Consider the following 20982-nt stretch of genomic DNA (forward strand, 5'->3'; position numbering starts at 1 on the left):
ATATATATATATATATATATATATATATATATATATATATATATATATCTTAGGAGATTGCAGCTCTAGTCAGTTATTTCACTTTATGGTTTCATATTCAAGGTCTGTTCAGGTTTGATAGAGGCATGACCATATCCCCCTTGTAAAACGAGAGGTGTGAAGACCAGATGGTGGGTGTGGCAGAATGGTTTTATACTGAGGCTTCCTATTTCTGGGACTGATTTCGATCTATATATATATATATATATATATATATATATATATATATATATATATATATATATATACTGTATATATGGTATATACAGTATATATATATATATATATATATATATATATATATATATATATATATACTGTATATATGTGTATATACAGTATATTATATATATATATATATATATATATATATATATATATATATATATGTATATATATATATGTGTGTGTGTGTGCGTGTGTGTATAGATAGATTGATAGATCTGTACGTATGTGTATGTATATGTACGCAATGATGATTACAGGTATTCTATTAAGAATGAGATTAATTGCGAACAAAGCCCGCACGGCGGTAACGACAGAGAAATATGGCAGTAAAAGCTGAATCGCTGTCACTTCTTCAAATAAGAGCAGTTAGAACAAAAGCAACAACAGTGAAATCAGTAACATGTTGGTCGGATCACCCAACATTTGTCACCATAAAGGCCACCAGATGTGACCACAACTTCGCCATGATAGAGTTAGTGCCTTCGGCGTCTCTCTCTCTCTCTCTCTCTCTCTCTCTCTCTCTCTCTCTCTATCGATATATATATATATATATATATATATATATATATATATATATATATATATATATATATATATATATATATATATATATATATATATATATATACTTGGCGTTTGTTGGGATCAAATTTGTACTCAAGTTCAGAAGTGGCACAGTTATTGTTTGTATTTTACGTATATACTTTCAGGAATACTTTGCATTTGATTACTGAATTATGTACAAATCTAAATGATAAGTAAATATTTTTATGGATTATCTTCAAGTTTTAATATCAGTAAGGAGCGATATCCTATTCGATATTACAACAATGTGACTAGAAAAAAAAAGTTACCAGTCGGTTATCCGTAGGACCGCATATCATGATTTTATTATTTTACAAATTGTACAGTTTTTGACGAATCTATTTTATTAATCGATCGCAACAATGACAGTGAAATTATAGATTTTTTATGTTACCATACTGCAATGGGACCTGTTTACTTGTATGTACCACAGGGGTTCTCTGCTTCCAGTTGTGCTAAGGACAGAATACCAAAATTGCATTCTTTTTTTTTTTTTTTCAAATGGAGTATAAAAGAAAGTTGGAAATGTGTCCTTTAGTTGATATGCAGAAGTAAGGAAATAGTAGGCAGACGGGGTTAGATGACTGATAGCTCTGTCATATTACCTAAGTAGACTGTGTTGCAACTCTCCCCATTTAGTCATAAGTCACTGCAATTAATCTGCTAAAGAGTTAATTGATGTCTAAGATGTTAATAGATATTTGGTAATTCTATGTAGATTTATATTTAATTCAAAAACCTATTTTTCTGCTCTGAAAAAAAGTTAAGTATGCATTGTTTGTTTTTTGGTTACACAATTGACAACTAGCTTGAAAGAATTGTTTAATATCATATATATTTTCCTAATTGCTTTTCTGTTTTTAAGATGAAACTTTATATCATCCACCCCTTGCAACAAGTTTAAATACTGCTTCATAAGAAAGAGCCTGTGCTAGCATAAGGCTAGCTAAATCTGCAAGCAACCTTACAAAGAGAACAGAATTATTTAATATAATTAATTGGATTTGATCGACAGCATAATCCGAACTTTCCTTTCTGAAAACGAATATAAGTGCATACATTGTTCAATAAACAAAACAATATCAACAAATATGTTAGTATTGAAGTGAAAATCGCAAGATGTATCGTGTCACGCATTCTTACAAAAACTATTTTGATATATGTTGACGAATAAATTTCTTGAACATGTCCTATACAAGTCTTTTATACAAGATGATAAAGTCACCATAGTAAAGAGTATATGATTCAAAACCCAAACACATAAATCTGCTTATACAAAAAGTTGAAGTCTTTGTTGCGGTTTGATTCCATTTGTGCGGAAGTGATGTTCGTGGATAATGTTTTCAAACCTTTAACCTGTATAATGAAATTTAAAGACAGAGCATCGTAAAGTAATTCATAAAGCTTATAATAATTTTCTGCTTTCACCTAATCTTCCAAATGAAAGACGCACTCTCAAATAAAAGTACAATATGCTTAAATGTTTTAATGTTAAGTGTACTTGCAGCTATGCCAGATTTTCAGCAGCTGGGTCAGATTCAGATTTCATGAATCTGAGCTTGTTAGAAACACTTCCAAATCAGTTTGCATTTGTGAAAAAAAAAAAACCGAAATGTTGCTTAGTTTCATGGAGTTCTATATTTTTTCATAAATTTTTGATGTGAAAACTGCTCCAATTTTAATTTTAATGTAGTGTCTATCACCTCAATAACATGTGCTATAAATGGATAATTTATGCGCACAAACATGGTAATATACACGCACACTTATGCACTTTATATATATATATATATATATATATATATATATATATATATATATATATATATATATATATATATATATATCCCATAAAATTCAAAATGTTTCCTCTTTATAATTCAATATAATTTATTCAAATAAGAGTTTTATGTCGTTTGTCGAATTAACCTTTGGCTCTTTTAGGTTATTGAAGGAGAAAACTACTGTTTTCCAACGGTTAACCGAATGGTGTGTTCCTATTGGCTAAGCCATGAATGGCCTAGCCATCAACCTCTTTGTCCTAGCTTTACAACGCTTACCTCTGAAAACGTTGTGTATAGCAATGAATTAATGTGAGAGATGTGTAAAAATTCATCAGAACTCAGTGGGTCTAGCAATGTTTGGATGATCCGGCCTGCATAGGCTTAATGTCTTCTGAGGAAGAAAGGTGGTGATCTTGTAACGTATTGGATAAAAGCTGATTTGCTTCTTTGATCATCTGATCCAAAGATCCTTTCTTTTAAAACCTCACTTACGTTCCCTCCATTATTTCTTTGGTTATGCATTACTGTGCTTCAATCTTGTTTTACAGTAAAATGAAGCTGCCTATGAATATTATGTACTACTATATTTTGATAATTCATAGAATCCCTTTTATAAACATACATAATTATTTTATATAGATTTATGGTAATTAGAGGAAAATTTTTTAAAGTAGTTAGATTGACTTATGTCCTGTCTGTTTTTTTATTACTATTTAAAAGTTGTGAGTGATAGAATGCCAAAAATTAGATAACAGGAAAGGATTTTGCTAGGGAGGAGTAATTATACAAAGGGATGAAAACATACATTTACTCGAATTTTGTTTCATTACAATTGTCATAGATGCACTATTCAAAGCGAAATACTTGTATATGAAAATGACTAGAGTTATTTCTAAGAAAATGTTGGACATAATTTAGATAATCTCTAAACTAAAGTGATCAGTAAATCCTCCCTTCTACGAGAATCCTTTTGAATAAAAACCTCGAGTACTAAACTTCAGCAATATTTCATCCCTTTTCTTCCCTCCAGTTCTGCAATAATGCTCTACAAAAGACCTGGACAAAGAAAGGGCAGAAAAATGAAGACAATTAAATTGAGCATTTCTAATTGACGCCGTCAAAGTGGGGTACTGATTCCTCTTTTCCGTAATCAATTCCTCACCAAATAATAACCCGACCAGAAAGGCAATGGTCACATCGGAACAATTAGGTTGCCTGACAATAGAGCGCATCAATAGTAAACAAAGGATTCAATAACAGTAACGAAAACAGTAATAACAAAATTAGAATAGAAATTATAGAGGTTATTTCAGTGGGGATAAAATGGTAACTCAGGAATTGGGAAAATATTGATAGCGATGATTTGACTTACTGTCAAGGAGAATTATTGTGATAATTATATTATGTCCGCATTTATTTAAAGTCTGAGATCACGATTGCAACAATTTTGGCAGCCGGAAAATGCCATGCATGTATTCTTTCTTCATTGTACTGTAGCTCGTTATCTCATTATTCCTCCATTCCCACCAATTCGTCCATCCTATGCCTCCTCCATCCCCTGCTTTTGCTTCGGAATGTCTGCATACACAATCATAGTTAAACTATTCACGCTTCCCCTGAGATGGAGGAACGGAAGCCCGCTAGCTGATTATAATATGCAATTATCCACATACATCACCGACACAGATCAATTAGCTGGAGTTCCTCTTCAGTAGATTGTAAAGGGAAAATGAGAGAGAGAGAGAGAGAGAGAGAGGATACAATTATAAGCGATCTTTTAGAAATACCAGATTAAATGTGATTGCTTATCGTCTTTCATCGTCAGAAAAGTCTCAGAAATAGCTTTGTTTTGTGCACAATCTGTTATATTAAAAGGACCGGAAACTATACCTTGAATGTTTGTCAATGCCAGATATGAAACACTTTTAAAGGATTAATTTTATTTCACAAAAGTGAAAAAAGGTTCTATCTTATTCGTCACCGTAACATTCTGCTACCAGGTTTTATGTGTAGCCTTGTAGAGTGTATTTCCGTGTTGCTTTTAAATATACTGGCTTTTATCAACGAAGATATTCTGAAGCGAGAGAAAAAAAAGTCGTTGTAACCCGAGGTCATGGTTAATCTTTGTTATATATGATTTATTTGTTAACAATTATTCGTAAAGTATGTTCAAAACCTATAGAAATAAATGCGAAGAAAAATCTACATATGTTGGAACTGGGTGTAAATATAAGTGGATTATATGTAGAGGTAGAGACATAGAATTGTCCTCTCTCTCTCTCTCTCTCTCTCTCTCTCTCTCTCTCTCTCTCTCTCTCTCTCTCTCTCTCTCTCTCTCTCAACAATTTGCCTTTTGAGAATGAAACAGAAAGGCAGTAGTAAAAAGTAGACCGCAAAAACATTGCAATACCTTTGGTATCACTTGGTATCACAGCACTCTTGGCATCTTGGTCGTAGCTATTTCACACATTCAAGAAATTGACAAAAACTTATATTTTAAAGGTTACGACGATAAATGCAACTTTTTAAAGCATGAATATTTTGAATTGAAAAGGAAAAATTATCTGGTTGATCACAAGCAACAAACTCAGCCGTAGATTGAATTATTCAGAAGCTGTTGGCATAATGATAGATTCTATTTCTAGCAACATGTCTTTGAAAAATAATATTTCATTTCTCTTTAACAATATTTACATTTCAAGTGATATGATTATCCTTACTGTCATTAAGTCTAGCCTTATGATTGGGTCACTGTACCCTATAAGTTTGGTTTAGTTATTTTTGTAGTACCAAAAATATTTGATGCATAATTAGTGCTAGGTTTATTTTGGCATCAATTACAAATGTAAAATTAACCAAAATTTTCCTTTCTTTCAGGTATGTTATTATACACCATTTTGATCGTGACCCCTGAAAAAATAGCATTCACTTATGTAAGTACTTTATTTACATTTGCCTAGTGTAATGTGATATTGCCATTACTAGCTTTCTTTTCATGAGCAAGCCATAACAAAACGACATGAATAGGCGTCCAACTTTGTGGTTAGAGGGTTCATAAATAAACATTATAGACAGTTGTGAAATAACTATAAATCAGGTTTAAGAATCCATGGGTATTTATATTGAACTTTTCATAATATGGTTGATATGTTTTATGTAAAATTTGTCACATATTTCCCCAAGTGAGTGACTCATTGAGAATGGAAGTTTTCTTGAAAGAACGATGTGAATAACCTTTGCGGCAACAAATCATTACGATAAAGATATTTTTGCAAAGATGAAATATATCAGTTGAAATAGTTTTTCAGATTTATTTAATACTAGCCGTTTTTCCTCTTTTCATAACTTCTCAATTATTGTCCTCTGAAAACGTGTGTTGAAGATGGAGGAATAAAGAGCATTAGATAGATAAATCTTTTAATGACAATGAATTTCTTCAAGATAGAGGGATGTTTTATGAATGAGCTCAAGCGTGTGCATCAGAATTTTTATAGACCTCTCTTAAATCCTGTCGCTTTTGACTAGTTTGTCAATAACGATAAGGATGCTTTCTTTAGAGCGTCGAAGTTCGGATGCCAATGTACATTTTGTAATCCTTAACAGCCAAGGTTGTGGTGACAAACACCGAGATATTAAACATAACTAAGGCGCAGCCGACACTTTATAGCACGCGGCGAACTATATTAATTTACAAAGCTGTGGCGTCTTTGATATGAAATTCTAGATGGCACAAAAAACGTACTTCAGAAATGTTTGAACATCTAGGTATCCTTCAAGATCCTTGTCTTGTTTAAAGAGACACAGAAGATCAAACAAATTCCTTTCCTCAGAATTCATATTTTTCTCAAAATATATGGAGTACCTTACTTATCTAAAGGAACACGCAAACTCGCGCGCGCACACACACACACATTTTATATATGTATATCATCAATCATTATCATCACCTGTTACTAGTCCACTGCAGGACAAATGCCTCAGACATGTCATTGAGCTTTCGTCTGTTTATGTTTATACCCGCAAATTTTCTTAGTTCGTCGATCCATCGATTTCTTTTACTTCCCCTGCTTCTTTTGCAATCTCTAGGGACCCATTCTGTTATTCCCAATGTCCATCTATTATCCGTTATTCTCATTTCATGACCTCCTCATGTCCATTTCTTTTTCTTTCATGTTGTTAGAATATCCTCTACTTTAGTTTGATTCTTGTATTCATGTCGCTCTTTTCCGTCTCTTAGTGATAATCCCATCATTATTATGAAAATAATAATGATGGTATATATATATATATATATATATATATATATATATATATATATATATATATATATATATATATATAGAGAGAGAGAGAGAGAGAGAGAGAGAGAGAGAGAGAGAGAGAGAGAGAGAGAGAGATTTTGGAAATTTTAAGCCATAAATAAATTTTGGTATCGTATTTATTTGACCTTAGAAATAACAAGATTTACGTGGAATTATATATGCTAAGTACCTTTGGATCTTCATACAGATGTAACAGTCGACGCTATCCATTCTCGACAGTGCAGCACATAATTCTCGTTAATTTAGGGTTTTGGAATTGAAATAAACTAGTCAGGGCTGAAAAAGTACCGAATTCGATAGGAATGTGTACCCTTAAAGTTGAAGTAAATGAATTATTCTATATCATCATCCAAACTGATAGATTCAAATCCTGGCTATCAAAAATGGATTATCATGCATAATATTGCCCTTTAGGTTTAAGTGATTTCAAAGGTAAGAGTGAATTCGGTATGAATATGTATTTGTGGCTTAAGATTTTAAACCATAAAAGTAATAGGTGGAAGCAACAAAATTATCATACACACACACACACACACACATATATATATATATATATATATATATATATATATATATATATTATATATATATATATATATATATATATATATATATATATATATATATATATATAATGAGTTACCGATGTGGAAAGTATATATATATATATATATATATATATATATATATATATATATATATATATATATATATATATATATATATATATATATATATATATTTATATATATATATATGTATTATTATCATTATTATTATTATTATTACTAGCCAAGCTACAACCCTAGTTGGAAAAGCAAGATACTATAAGCCCAAGGGCTCCAATAGGGAAAAATAGCCCAGTGAGGAAAGGAAATAAGTAAATAAATAAATGATGAGAACAAATTAACAATAAATTCTAAAAACAGTAACAACGTCAGAATAGATATGTCATATATAAACTGTTAACAACGTCAGAAACAGATATGTCATATATAAACTATAAAAAGACTCATGTCAGCCTGGTCAACATAAAAACATTTGCTCTAACTTTGAACTTTTGAAGTTCTACTGATTCAACTACCCGATTAGGAAGATAATTCCACAACTTGGTAACAGCTGGAATAAAACTTCTAGAATATTGTGTAGTATTGAACCTCATCATGGAGAAGGCCTGGCTATTAGAATTAACTGCCTGCCTAGTATTACGAACAGGATAGAATTCTCCAGGGAGATCTGAATGTAAAGGATGGTCAGAGTTATGAAAAATCTTATGCAACATGCATAATGAACTAATTGAACGACGGTGTCAAAGATTAATATCGAGATCAGGAATAAGAAATTTAATAGACCGTAAGTTTCTGTCCAACAAATTAAGATGAGAATCAGCTGCTGAAGACCAGACAGGAAAACAATTCTCAAAACATGGTAGAATGAAAGAATTAAAACACTTCTTCAGAATAGATTGATCACCGAAAATCTTGTAAGACTTTCTCAATAAGGCAATTTTTTGTGCAATTGAAGAAGACACAGACCTAATGTGTTTCTCAAAAGTAAATTTGGTGTCGAGAATCACACCTACTATTTTAAGTCATACAAATTTAAAGAAACATTATCAATACTGAGATCCAGATGTTGAGGAGCCACCGTCTTTGGCCTACTTACAATTATACTTTGAGTTTTGTTAGGATTCAACTTCATACCCCATAATTTGCACCATGCACTAATTTTAGCTAAATCTCTGTTAAGGGATTCACCAACCCCAGATCTAAATTCAGGGGATGGAATTGATGCAAAGAGAGTAGCATCGTCTGCATATGCAATAAGCTTGTTTTCTAGGCCAAACCACATGTCATGTGTATATAGTATGAAAAGTAATGGGCCAAGAACACTACCCTGTGGAACACCGGATATCACATTCCTATACTCGCTATGGTGCCCATCAACAATAACTCTTAGAGATCTATTACTTAAAAAATCAATAATAATACTAAGAAAAGACCCACCCACTCCCAACTGTATGAGTTTGAAAACAAGGGCCTCATGATTAACACGAACTTCCTGACCACAATCAAGGGAATTTTGTACAGCATTGGAGATTGTAAGAAGGGCATCACATGCTCCAAGGCCTTTACGAAAACCAAATTGCAAACTAGGGAATAGATGATTACCTTCAGGGCTATTAGAAAAGTATCCGACCTTTGGCTGGGGAATGAAAACTGGCATACCTGGAGCATTGGAAACCTAATCACCCTCAAAGTAGTTTCCTTGGAACTCCACACACTTCTCCCACCGGTGCCACCATTGTTGGAAACATTCCGAGAAAGCCTCTTTCAAAATGGACCTTAGTTCGGCTGTCGTAGTAGCCTTAATGTCCTCTCTTGTCTAAAATCACGTTCCTTTCAATGGTCTCTTGAGTTTAGGGAAGAGCCAGAAGTCGCAAGGAGCCATATCAGGAGAGTAAGGAGCCTGCTGAACCACAGGAGTCTGGTTTTTTACCAAAAAAGTCTGAATGAAGTGCAACGAATGTGCTGGAGTGTTGTCGTGATGGAGGTGTCAATTTCCTGTTGACCACAACTCCGGTCTCTTACGCCGCACAGCATCATGTAGGCGATGAAGGACATCCCTGTAGTACTCTTTGGTGATTGTTTGACCTTGTGGTGCGTATTCGTGGTGCACCACACCGTGAGAGTTAAAGAAAACAGTCAGCATCACTTTGACGTAGCTGTGCACTTGGCAGGCCTTCTTTGGTCGTGGTGAGGTGGAATGCTTCCACTGTGACGACTGGGATTTGGTTTCCGGGTCGTACCCATACACCCAAGACTTGTCACCAGTGATTATGGTGTTCATGAAGCTAGGGTCTCTGTTTGTGGAGTCCAGCATGTCCTGTAAGACTTCAAAACGAAGTTCCTTTTGCTCCGCCATCAGCAGCTTCGGCACGAATTTCGCCGCCACTCTATTCATGGCCAAATCTTCAGTCATAATGGAATGTGCCGAAAAAGTGCTGATGCCCACCTCTTCCGCAATTTCTCGGATAGTCACACGAAAATCCCGCATCACCAAAACGTTCACTTTGGCAATGACCTGGTCATTTCTGCATGTTGATGGCCGACCAGAGCGTGGCTCACTCTCCACCGTTATGTGGCCGTCTTTAAACCGGTTGTACCACTCCTTAATCTGTGTGATGCCCATTTAGCATCGACACCGAAAGCCGTCTGAATCTTCCGAATGGTTTCCACCTGGCTGTCGCCCAGTTTCTGGCAAAATTTGATGCAGTAGCGCTGCTCTAGTCATTCCATCATTTTCCTTGAAATGAAAAACTGACGAGATCACTATACACTACCTCAATCAAATGCTGCTGGTCAACAACTAACGCTACCAACAAGCTGGAAAAAAATCACGCATGCGCACGAAGGTTCAAAGTTGATTCGTGCAAGTGCGCTTGATCCAAAACCATCACATGCTGGAAAAAACAACGTCGGATACTTTTCTAACAGTCTTCGTGTATATATATATATATATATATATATATATATATATATATATATATATATATGTATATATATATATATATATATATATATATATATATGTAATGTGTGTGTATGTATGCTAATGAATATATGAAGTATGACAAGAAACGAACTGCCTGAGGCTTTAAGAAATCACCGATGTTCAAAAAGAAAAAGATTCTTGTTCAAAGCAATTACTACTAATGCTTCTCATAATAATTAGTAAACACATTGCACTTTTAATTATTTTTTTACATACCACATATGCATGTTTATGTGTGAAGATGATGCTAGCTTATGTCTGTTTCTTGACAAATTACTTTGCATGTTATCATTTTGAGCCTTTCCCCGAAAAAAAAAATTGTTTTAAACTAATTAATTAACTGTCTTTTAATGTCCACTTGAAACTCTTAACAATCGTTCCATAAATAATTTATAATTGCTCGTATTATCTTGGCCTTATTGATAGAAACAAAACTTTACGCCACCATTTCTCAAACATTTCCACTTTATTTTCATATACGTAAACGAAATAAAAAAAAAAAATAGTTATTGAGAAAAATTAGTGTACTTCTTAGTGCTTAGTTAAAGATGCAATGAGTGACTAGGTTGTCTAAAAATCAGTTATATTCAGTTCTAGCTTTAATACAAGTATCTTGAGCACCTTTCTAAGTAAAGGAGCAATACCCAAGCATGGAACATTTCACACATACTTCTGGTATGATCCAGACCCGTTGACCTCTGCTTGACCCAGCGGTGAATTGGTTCCAGCATGCCCAACTGTGGATGAGTATCTGTCACCGTGGGCATAATAAAATGAATAATTGTGGACCTCAATGGCGCCTGGCACCCAAAAAGAGGAAAATGGTGTATGGTGAAAAGAAAGACTGTATTTAGAGTTTTTGTTCAACATACAACGTTTTCCTCTTAGAGAGGATGACACAAAGATATGTATACGTAACAATTGAATCATGTATTTATGGGTGAGATTGTCAATCCTAAGCCCTACCGCATAGAGGTTCAGGGAACTAATATGCTGATCACGATCTCCTATTCTTGGCGGTCACCAGTCCAAGTAATAATCAGACCTAAGGTTGCCTAACATCATCGATTGAACGAAAATGTACGTTTTATTAGTAATAATAATAATAATAGTAATTATTATTATTATTATTATTATTATTATTATTATTATTATTATTATTAATCATAATTCTTAATGATGAAAGTAAGCATAAGCACATAATATGCGGATATGTAATATGCCGATGTCATTCCAAAAAAACATCTTGCTCAACAGAACAAGAAGTCGGAGTGTCTTTAAGGACAAATATGACAATCTTCATGATTTATGAGTCACTGGTGCAGAACTAAAGCTTGAAGGATGACTTGCTCTCTCAGCTGGAAGACCAAAAACTCCTAATTATTTGAATCTTCTTACGCGCAAAGAAGAATACGTGTAAGAGAACGAAAAACCTTGAGTAATCAAAAACTCCAAAACTCATCCTTTTTCTTCATACATAAAAGATAAAAGTATCCGAGTCATAATGGTTTCGAACATAAGAAATGCTGAAAGATTTATTACTGAGATTGAAAATTAATTCAAGCTGCATGCTTAATTATACCAGCAAGAATCAGAAATATATGCATGTGCATATGCATACACCGAATCTCTCTCTCTCTCTCTCTCTCTCTCTCTCTCTCTCTCTCTCTCTCTCTCTCTCTCTCTCATATATATATATATATATATATATATATATATGTGTGTGTGTGTGTGTGTGTGTGTGTGCGCGCGCGCGCCTGTGCCTGTCATTAAATTCGAATGCGCATGTGACTTCTATCATCTAAGACAACACTTTTTATTGTAAAGGTAAAGACGATTTCCTCTACCATGTCGTTTTATCAACAGCTGTTTCAACCATTATCGTATGGCATTCGACAGTGCTACATTTGTTAATCAATGTAACCAAAGTTCAATATATACGCTGTTAAAGCAAAATAAATAAAAGAAAAGGTCCAGAAATGTGTTGAAATTATGAAATTAAAAAAAAAAAGTAATATCAATAAATTTCAAAGTGACCTGGTTAAACTACTTAGGCTAATTATCGTAGTAATATTCTACACAAATTACTTAACTTTTTATTTTTTACACCACAGACATTATGACCAGAGTTCATCCCAACAGCTTCAAGCCTTTTCCTCTCATTCATTTCCACACCCCCACTGAAATTCCAAGAACTGAAACAGCAAACCCTTCGTACATTCCCATCGTGGCTTCCATAGGCACTACAAACCTCCCCCAATTTTTTGTACTTATTTTTCTGCCTGTCTTGCTCCAACTATTCTTTCTTCCTGCTATCATTCTTTATATATCCTCACACATTCATATCAACATTCATTGCTCTATCATCTTGGCTTTCATTTTCCTTTGTAACCTTACTTTTACCGACTTTTGCCCTTGAGCATCTCGCCTAGAAAATGCTTTCATTGTTTTTCCTTAATCTCTGCTTTCTGGTTTTTTTTTTTATCCCAGTTAATTCTGGATCATCTACAGGCATCAGCCATTTGACACTCCATTTCTCTTCTCATCTCACTCCAATAATAGAGATGATAATAAACCATGAAGATATAACACACCCACTTCAGCAACTAGTCAGGCAGTCTCCCATATTCTATACACATTCTAACAAATACATTATTTCCATTATAATAACATAACTCACTCTTAACCGTTTATCTTCAGTACCAAGCATTATCAGTAACGTCTTTGCCTGTATATGAATCCTATCATAAGCTGTTTATAAGGCCATTAACCCACCTTCCCCCTTTAAACTCATATTGATCTACAGTACACTCATTAATCCTATGATGTCACAATTCCTCAATCTTTCCAGATAGTTAAAATAATGATAAGTCTATATAATTAAAGATGTCTGTCACCTTTACTAATATATAATCAAAAGAAGTATTTTGCTCCCTGATTGTGATCATTCACTCAAGCATATCATTACAACACAGCATCACCTCCTGCTGGTTTTACATTCTTCAGTCACATAATTGCCTCTTTACTTCCTCAACACTGACTTCTGCAGTTATTTCTCAAGATTAACATACCATTTATTTTCTTCCATCTTACACTTCGTACTTTCTTCTATCTCCCATAAGTCAAAAGTCTTGAAATAACTTACTCCATAGAGCTGACCTGCGTAACTTTAGACAACTTCTGCCTATTTACACTTTTGTGCTTTACCTTTAGCTAAAGCTCGTGCTCACCTTATCCTGTCTATTTCTTTAGCTGAGTTTGTGGTTCTGTGTAGTTATTGTTTGCATATTTTTATGTACACAAGTAATGTCTGTTTATGATGTAAATTCTGAGACGGAGTTTACTACCCAAAAGAAGTTTGCTTGTGTCGGTGGTGATAATTTTCTCCTGTAAAATCTGCAAGTTGAATTATACTTGAAACGCCGATTTGAAGGATAAGTCAAGCAAATTGTCTGTCGTTTGTGATCTTCAAATAGTATCTGTAAAATTGTGAAGACGTGAGTAAAACCAAATGAAAAATAGTGGATTACATACTACGAAAAACACTTTAGAGTGATACCCAAATTATTATATATAAAACAACATAGAATAAAGAGGACATCCACAAATATATATGGAATTCGCCATGCGGCAATTACAAAAATCAAATAAATCACATAACCATTAATAAAGAGAGAAGGAAGACTCTGAGTAATGTAAGAAGCTATAGGGGTGCTAGTGATCATCAGCTACTCATTGCCACACCAAAATTAAAACTGAAAGCACCCAACAGAAATGTAGATAGAATATCTAGGTTTGATACAACTAAGCTTCCAGAAGATAAGTGCTGAGAAACCTTTGCAATTGAATGTAGTAATCGATTCGCAGTCTTAGAGACTTCAAGAGACGATGAGCAGACAATTAATGAAGAATGGTGTAATATTAAGAACATGTATCAGTAGTTGGTAGTGAAGATTTCGGACATGCAGTTACAAGGAGAAAACCATGAATATCAAATGATACTTGGGATTCTATGAAAAAGGAGACAAAGACAGAAATTAATTGTTGAAAGTTTTCGAAGAAGTAATGAAAATTGCAAGGAAGACCATGCTAAGTTTTCCCGTATTGATAGTGTGGTCAAAAGAAAAGCCAGGAATGACTGGAGAGAATATTTAGACAAGAAAGCAGATAAGGCTGACAAAGCTATGAATTCAGGGAGGGGATATGGTTTACGAATTGCTCATAGAATTATTAACGAAGTTTCTACTGGGGCAAAAAAGAAGAAGCATATACCCATCAAAAAGAGAGATGGATCTATCATAACAACATAGATGAAGAAAGGCAACTTTGGATGGAACACTTTACTGAGGTCATGAATAGGAGATATTAAGGGAATGATTTGGTCCGTATATCTAAAGGAGAAGAAGACCTTGATATGTCCATGAATGAATTCAGTGTGTTTGAAGTCGAAGCCATCGTTAACAAACTAAAGATATTGAAAGCCCCTGGATACGATGGAATAACTTCTGAGATAGTATTAGCCGAAAATGAAGTGACTCCCAGAATACTTACAAGATTATTTTGCAGAATGTGGCAAAAGTAGAAAGGGGGATCTTAGTGATTGCAACATTTACAGAGGTATCACACTTACGTCAGTAGTCATGAAAATATATAATATGCTTATTCTAAAGGAAGAAGTTGGACTGACCAATTTTTTATTTTAAGACATGATGTACAACAATGTGTGGAATATAGAAATCCACTTTTGATGGCATTTGTAGGCTATGAAAAAGCCTTTGATAGTGTGCACTGGCTAATTTTGTGGAGAGTCTTGCGTTATGGAGTTACCCTTAAGTAGGTAAATTTAATTAAGTCTGTTCATGAGCATAGCAAGTGCAAAGTTAATGTTAATGGAGTCCTATCAAATGAATTCCCATTGGAAAAGGGAGTACTTCAAGGTAATCTGTTGTCATCTATGTTGTTTATCCTCCTCATGGATTTTTTAATCCTAAGAATAGTTGGGGATGGTGGAGAAGGATTGTACTGGATTGGTAGCAGGAAATTAGGTGACATTAACTATGCTGATGACGCTGTTCTTATTAGAAGAAAACTGTAGGATTTGCAAAGCTTGCTAATCTGAATGCATGAAATATCTCATGAGGTTGGGCTCAAGATGAATAGAAGAAAGACAGAGATGATAAGAACGGAACATGTAATGGAAGATGGAATACCATTGGAAGGAGAAAGGATTAATGAGGTGGAATCATTTAAATATTTAGGAACTATGATCTCTAATACAGGGTCTTTAGGATTTGAGTTTAATGAAAGATTGAAAAAAGCAAATCAAACAATGGCTAGGCTAAGCAAAATTCAGAAAACAAATCGCCTAAAATTACATTTAAAAATCAGCCTATATATCAGGTTAGTGCAATAGGTGTTACTCTATGGACACGAGTCGTGGTATGACAATGAAATAATATCCAACAGATTTTGTAGATTTAAGAACAAAGCCCTCAGAAGAATATTGTGTATAAAATGGTAGGACAGGATTAGAAATGAAACTGTAAGAGAGATTATAGGTAGTAGGTTGGGCAAGGCACCAGCCACCCGTTGAGATACTACTGCCAGAGAGTTATTTGACTGGCCCGACAGTACTACATTGGATCCTCTCTGGTTATGGCGCATTTTCCTTTTGCCTACTCATACACGGAATAGTCTGGCATATTCTTTACATATTCTCCTATGTCCCCATACACCTGACAACATTGAGATTACCAAACAATTCTTCCTCGCTCAAGGGGTTTACTACTACAATGTAATTGTTTAGTGGCTACTTTCCTCTTGGTAAGGATAGAAGAGGCTCTTTAGTTATGCCATGCAGCTCTTTAGGAGTAGGACCCTCCAAAATCAAACCATTGGTCTCCGGTTTTGGGTAATGTCATAGCCTCTGTACCATGGTCTTTCACTGTCTTGGGGTAGAGTTCTCTTGCTTAAGGATACACGCAGGGACACTATTCTATGTTATTTTTCTTCCTCCTGTTTGTTTTAAAGATTTTATAGTTTATATAAGAAAGATTTATTTGGCTGTTGTTGCTGTTCTTAGAGTATTTTATTTTAGTTGTTAGTTGCTTCTCATTTAGTTTTCTTATTTCCTTTCCTCACTGGGCTATTTTCCCTGTTTGAGGCCTCGGGCTTATAGCATTCTGCTTTTCCAACTAGGGTTGTAGCTTAGCAAGTAATAATAATAATAATAATAATAATAATAATAACTACTCGAGTGCCATATATGGATGAGATCATGGTGAGGGGTAGATGGAGAGGGTTTGGGCATGCTCTTCACACTCCCCAAGAGAGATTAGTTAACCAAACTTTCAACTGGGCTCCAAAAGTTACTAGAAGAGTTGGAAGACCCAGACCTACATGGCTGAGGACTGTGAATCGTGAAGTAGGAGATGAATAATAAAGTATGGATTTAAAGGCTCAAGATAGAGAAGACTCGAGAAATCTAACCGAGGCTCTTTGCGTCAATAGGTGTAGGACGAGATGATGAAAACAGCATAGGGCGCGATCTCACTACAGAGTTAAGTGTATGTAAAGTAGTAAAAAGTCCTTTGGCGTCTATTAAACTGGAATTATCCTACTTTAATACACAAAATATTATATGAAGACTTAATAACAGTACCCCGAAGGATAATGGCGGAGTCCTGGAGGAAGAAAACGGGTACAACCCTTTCATAAGTAAACAGAACCAAAACCATAATTTGAAACTTCCCAGAAAAATGGTCACGTTTGGTCAACGTAGATTCCTGCCTGACCAACAAAATGTTTAAGCATCCAGTAACTTTTCGAAGATATTTTCATAAAATTCTTATTTTTAATTATCTCTCTCTCTCTCTCTCTCTCTCTCTCTCTCTCTCTCTCTCTCTCTCTCTCTCAATACTGTACATACTGCATGTATTTATTGAAATCAATCAATAACCACAGATCTCATTGCCACATACAGATATGTTCAAATCTCGCTGTACAATCACAATTTCTCCTTTTCAGTAAACATTAAGAAAGTCTTTACGGAACTATCTCTAATTTTCGGCTGCTCTGAAAAAATAACCAACATCATCACCCTTTCAAACGATGTGTTTAAAAATACAAACCGCTAAAACTAACACATTTGCGTCCATACGTCCACACTAATTTGCTAATGCTAAATCCGCTTTTTTTTCACCATCGCTTTATTTTGTATCATGCCAGTTGCAATTGATTAACACCGTCTGAATTAAAATTCTAATTTTTTATTTTGTTTTCACTAAGACACGTTACTTTCTACTAGAATTTTACACGAACTCATTTTCTCCTCTACGCGACTGCATATTATTTTCAAACTTTAGGATTGAATATAGTTATGTATACTTTCGTTTATGTGTATTAATAAAAGGTAAAAAAGATGAGATTTCCATTTATGATTTAGATATTTAATATTTCACATAACTACCTTTATTTCAACTGCTACGACAACCCATTAACTTTAAAATAGGTGTAATATGCTGAACGTGATCATTTGAATTTAGCAAATGCAAAGTAATGTTTTGATGCCCTTGCATTCTTGCTGCGCGATGAATTTATCTTTCGATTTCGACTAGCTTTGCCACTGACGGCAGTGTAATTGATCTCTTTCTATTTACACCTTCGACAATGAAAATCGAATATGAAACATAAAACTATAATACTAAACTCATCATAGAACTGACAAATGAAAAAGTTCCTCATTCCACATTAGAATTGGAAGCAGAACAAAGCAAACCTTAGGCTCACTCTAAGTGGGAAACATAACAAACGGACAATGTTGAAAACGCCTTTTATATATAACAAAAATGTAATCAAGGGGTCAACTTTTGATGATGAAATAGGAAAATGCAAGACTAGATATATCTAATTTTTTTTAAATGAGTTTTTTTACACACTTAATATAAAAATTATATCAGAAATTCAAGAGAAAATCTGAATTTAACATCGAATGAAAAATCTTAAAAGGTGATAGAACGACATCCTGTATAGAAACAATGATAAACAAGATTAAATTTCAAGAATGAAGCAACAAATTCTAAGTAGAATTCATTATGAAAATGAAATAATGCACATGTGGAAGAAGCGTCTTTCAAACAGAATAATGCAGTAAAATAATGATAATGAAATTAATAATACTGATATTGATAGTAATAGTAACAATAGGATTGTTGATAGAGGTATTGTTGAAAAGTAAAAGAGGCTAGCCTCCCTTCCGACAATTACAGACCGAGAAGACAAAAAGCAAAAAGAAAAAAAAATGAAGAGTGAATGAGGTGCAGAGGGCGGGAAGTAGATCGATGGAGTCAGGCTGACGAGTTAACAACGGAACTTCATAATTACCTTTTTACCTGTAATATCAATGGCGTGAGAAAAAAAAAGGAGCGAGACCGAGAGAGAGAGAGAAATGAACCAAGCTAACCAGCTGAAAAACTCGTTAAGTATAAGTGTTAGAATTTTGTCTAGTGCGAGGACAGTATACTGCCCCAGCAGACAAAGGGGGGAGGGGGGAGCTCTGATATTGGATGGCCTTGTACCGTCAATTTTCGCCTGTGTTCCAGCCCAATAAACCTAATTATCAAAAATTGTGTGACGGTTGACAGGTTTGCTTTGGAATGGACCGCTTCTCTCTCTCTCTCTCTCTCTCTCTCTCTCTCTCTCTCTCTCTCTCTCTCTCTCTCTCTCTCTAGGTATCTGTCGATGCCCACAGAGTTTCAGTGCATCGTGAATGGTGTTGCTTACGATCATATCAGAGAACTTTTCTTTCCCGGATTGGTATTTCCGTCCTTACCTGTGCCATTCCTGTCAATATGACAATATTTATTCTTATCTTGTGGGGTGAGTTGGTTGTGATTAGGACTTTGGTATGCAGTAAAATTTACACACATTCAAAACGTTATATATATATATATATATATATATATATATATATATATATATATATATATATGCATACACATATATATTATAGGCTAACACCTTATGGTTTTGTGTGAGATAGGCCTAATTATATCACTAATTTACACTTGAGTGATATATATATATATATATATATATTGTACATATATACACACACACATATATATATATATATATATATATATATATATATATATATATGTATATTGTGAGTGTTTGTATCTCAAATTAAATTCCTCTTGTATTAATATTTGCTCTATTTCTATGGTATTTAACAATAAGCCTTCCCCATATCTATTACTGTTATGCTCCATCCAGTTTTACTATTCACGATGTACATACAACTTACACCAACTAACATGACTTTCCCTTAGCACCTCCTCCATACGTCTCTCTCTCTCTCTCTCTCTCTCTCTCTCTCTCTCTCTCTCTCTCTCTCTCTCTCTCAAATTTATATCGGCATTACTTTTGATGTTAATTCTGATTTTAACTCCTATAACATTATCTGCCGGTAGGCATTTCATCATAATCAACTCTTTTTCAAAGTCATTATCCTTTGTTAAGATTACAAACGTTCATCCAAGTGTAAAAAGTCATGGAAATTAATAAAAATTAAGTGAAAGTTGAATAATGTTAATTTTTGGTCCCTTAATTTGCACTAAAAAAAAAAAAAAAAAGAATACCGGGAAGTCCAATTGATAATTGGAAGCCGTGTCGAAAAATACATACTTTAGGAACAAATTTTCGCGATCTATGACTCTTATTTCAGGGCTATCCATTCCAGGTGACTGATATGTACACATGCATACACACACACACACATATATATATACATATATATATATATATATATATATATGTGTGTGTGTGTGTGTGTATATATATATATATATATATATATATATATATATATATATATATATATATATATATATATATATATATACTGTATATGATACACTAGGGGTTGAAATTGCACCGAACAAGGAAATATTGATGAAAGAGGAAAATTTAATCACCATTGTTAGGTGAATAAGTTAAATGTTTGAAAATCAGGGAATAGATGTCTGCGTATAATATGCAGTATGATGGATATATATATATATATATATATATATAATAAATTACTACTTACAAAATATCACATAAATAATGATGGCCAATGTTTTCTTTGGTATTCCTTTTCCTAAATCCCGTATTTTGTACTCCCATGTTTCCATCAAACCCTTTTTACAGTTCATCAGTGATCTCATCTCTTTTTCCCCTCTTCTTTTGTTTTTTACCTTCCATTCTTTCTTAAGACAACACGTAAAGTAGCTGTTATCTCCGTGTTACACAGTCGAATCGGTCGTTTTCTTTGTTTATTTTTTTATCAATCATTTCCAACGAGTAATCTACCGAGACAGTGCGTAAGTAATCAAGATGTTCACTATGTCCTCTACCAAGATCACTGAAGGTTGAACTAGACTTCCCCCTCATCGGGAATATTACACAGGAGGTGTATTTCACAT

The 20982-nt window shown here is 34.0% G+C and overlaps 2 protein-coding genes across 3 annotated transcripts in view; one reads left to right on the top strand and one right to left on the bottom strand.

Moving 5' to 3' along the window:
- Positions 1-20982, top strand: part of LOC137616387 (lachesin-like) — an 855479-nt gene that overhangs the window by 692004 nt on the left and 142493 nt on the right. The window lies entirely within an intron of this gene.
- LOC137615837 (histone-lysine N-methyltransferase SETMAR-like) lies at positions 9515-10150 on the bottom strand. The gene has a single exon (XM_068345527.1). It carries the CDS (start codon positions 10148-10150, stop codon positions 9515-9517), a length of 636 nt encoding a protein of 211 aa, XP_068201628.1.

The sequence above is a fragment of the Palaemon carinicauda genome, chromosome 22 (genome assembly GCF_036898095.1).
Source record: "Palaemon carinicauda isolate YSFRI2023 chromosome 22, ASM3689809v2, whole genome shotgun sequence".
NCBI classification, from domain to species: Eukaryota; Metazoa; Arthropoda; class Malacostraca; order Decapoda; family Palaemonidae; genus Palaemon; species Palaemon carinicauda.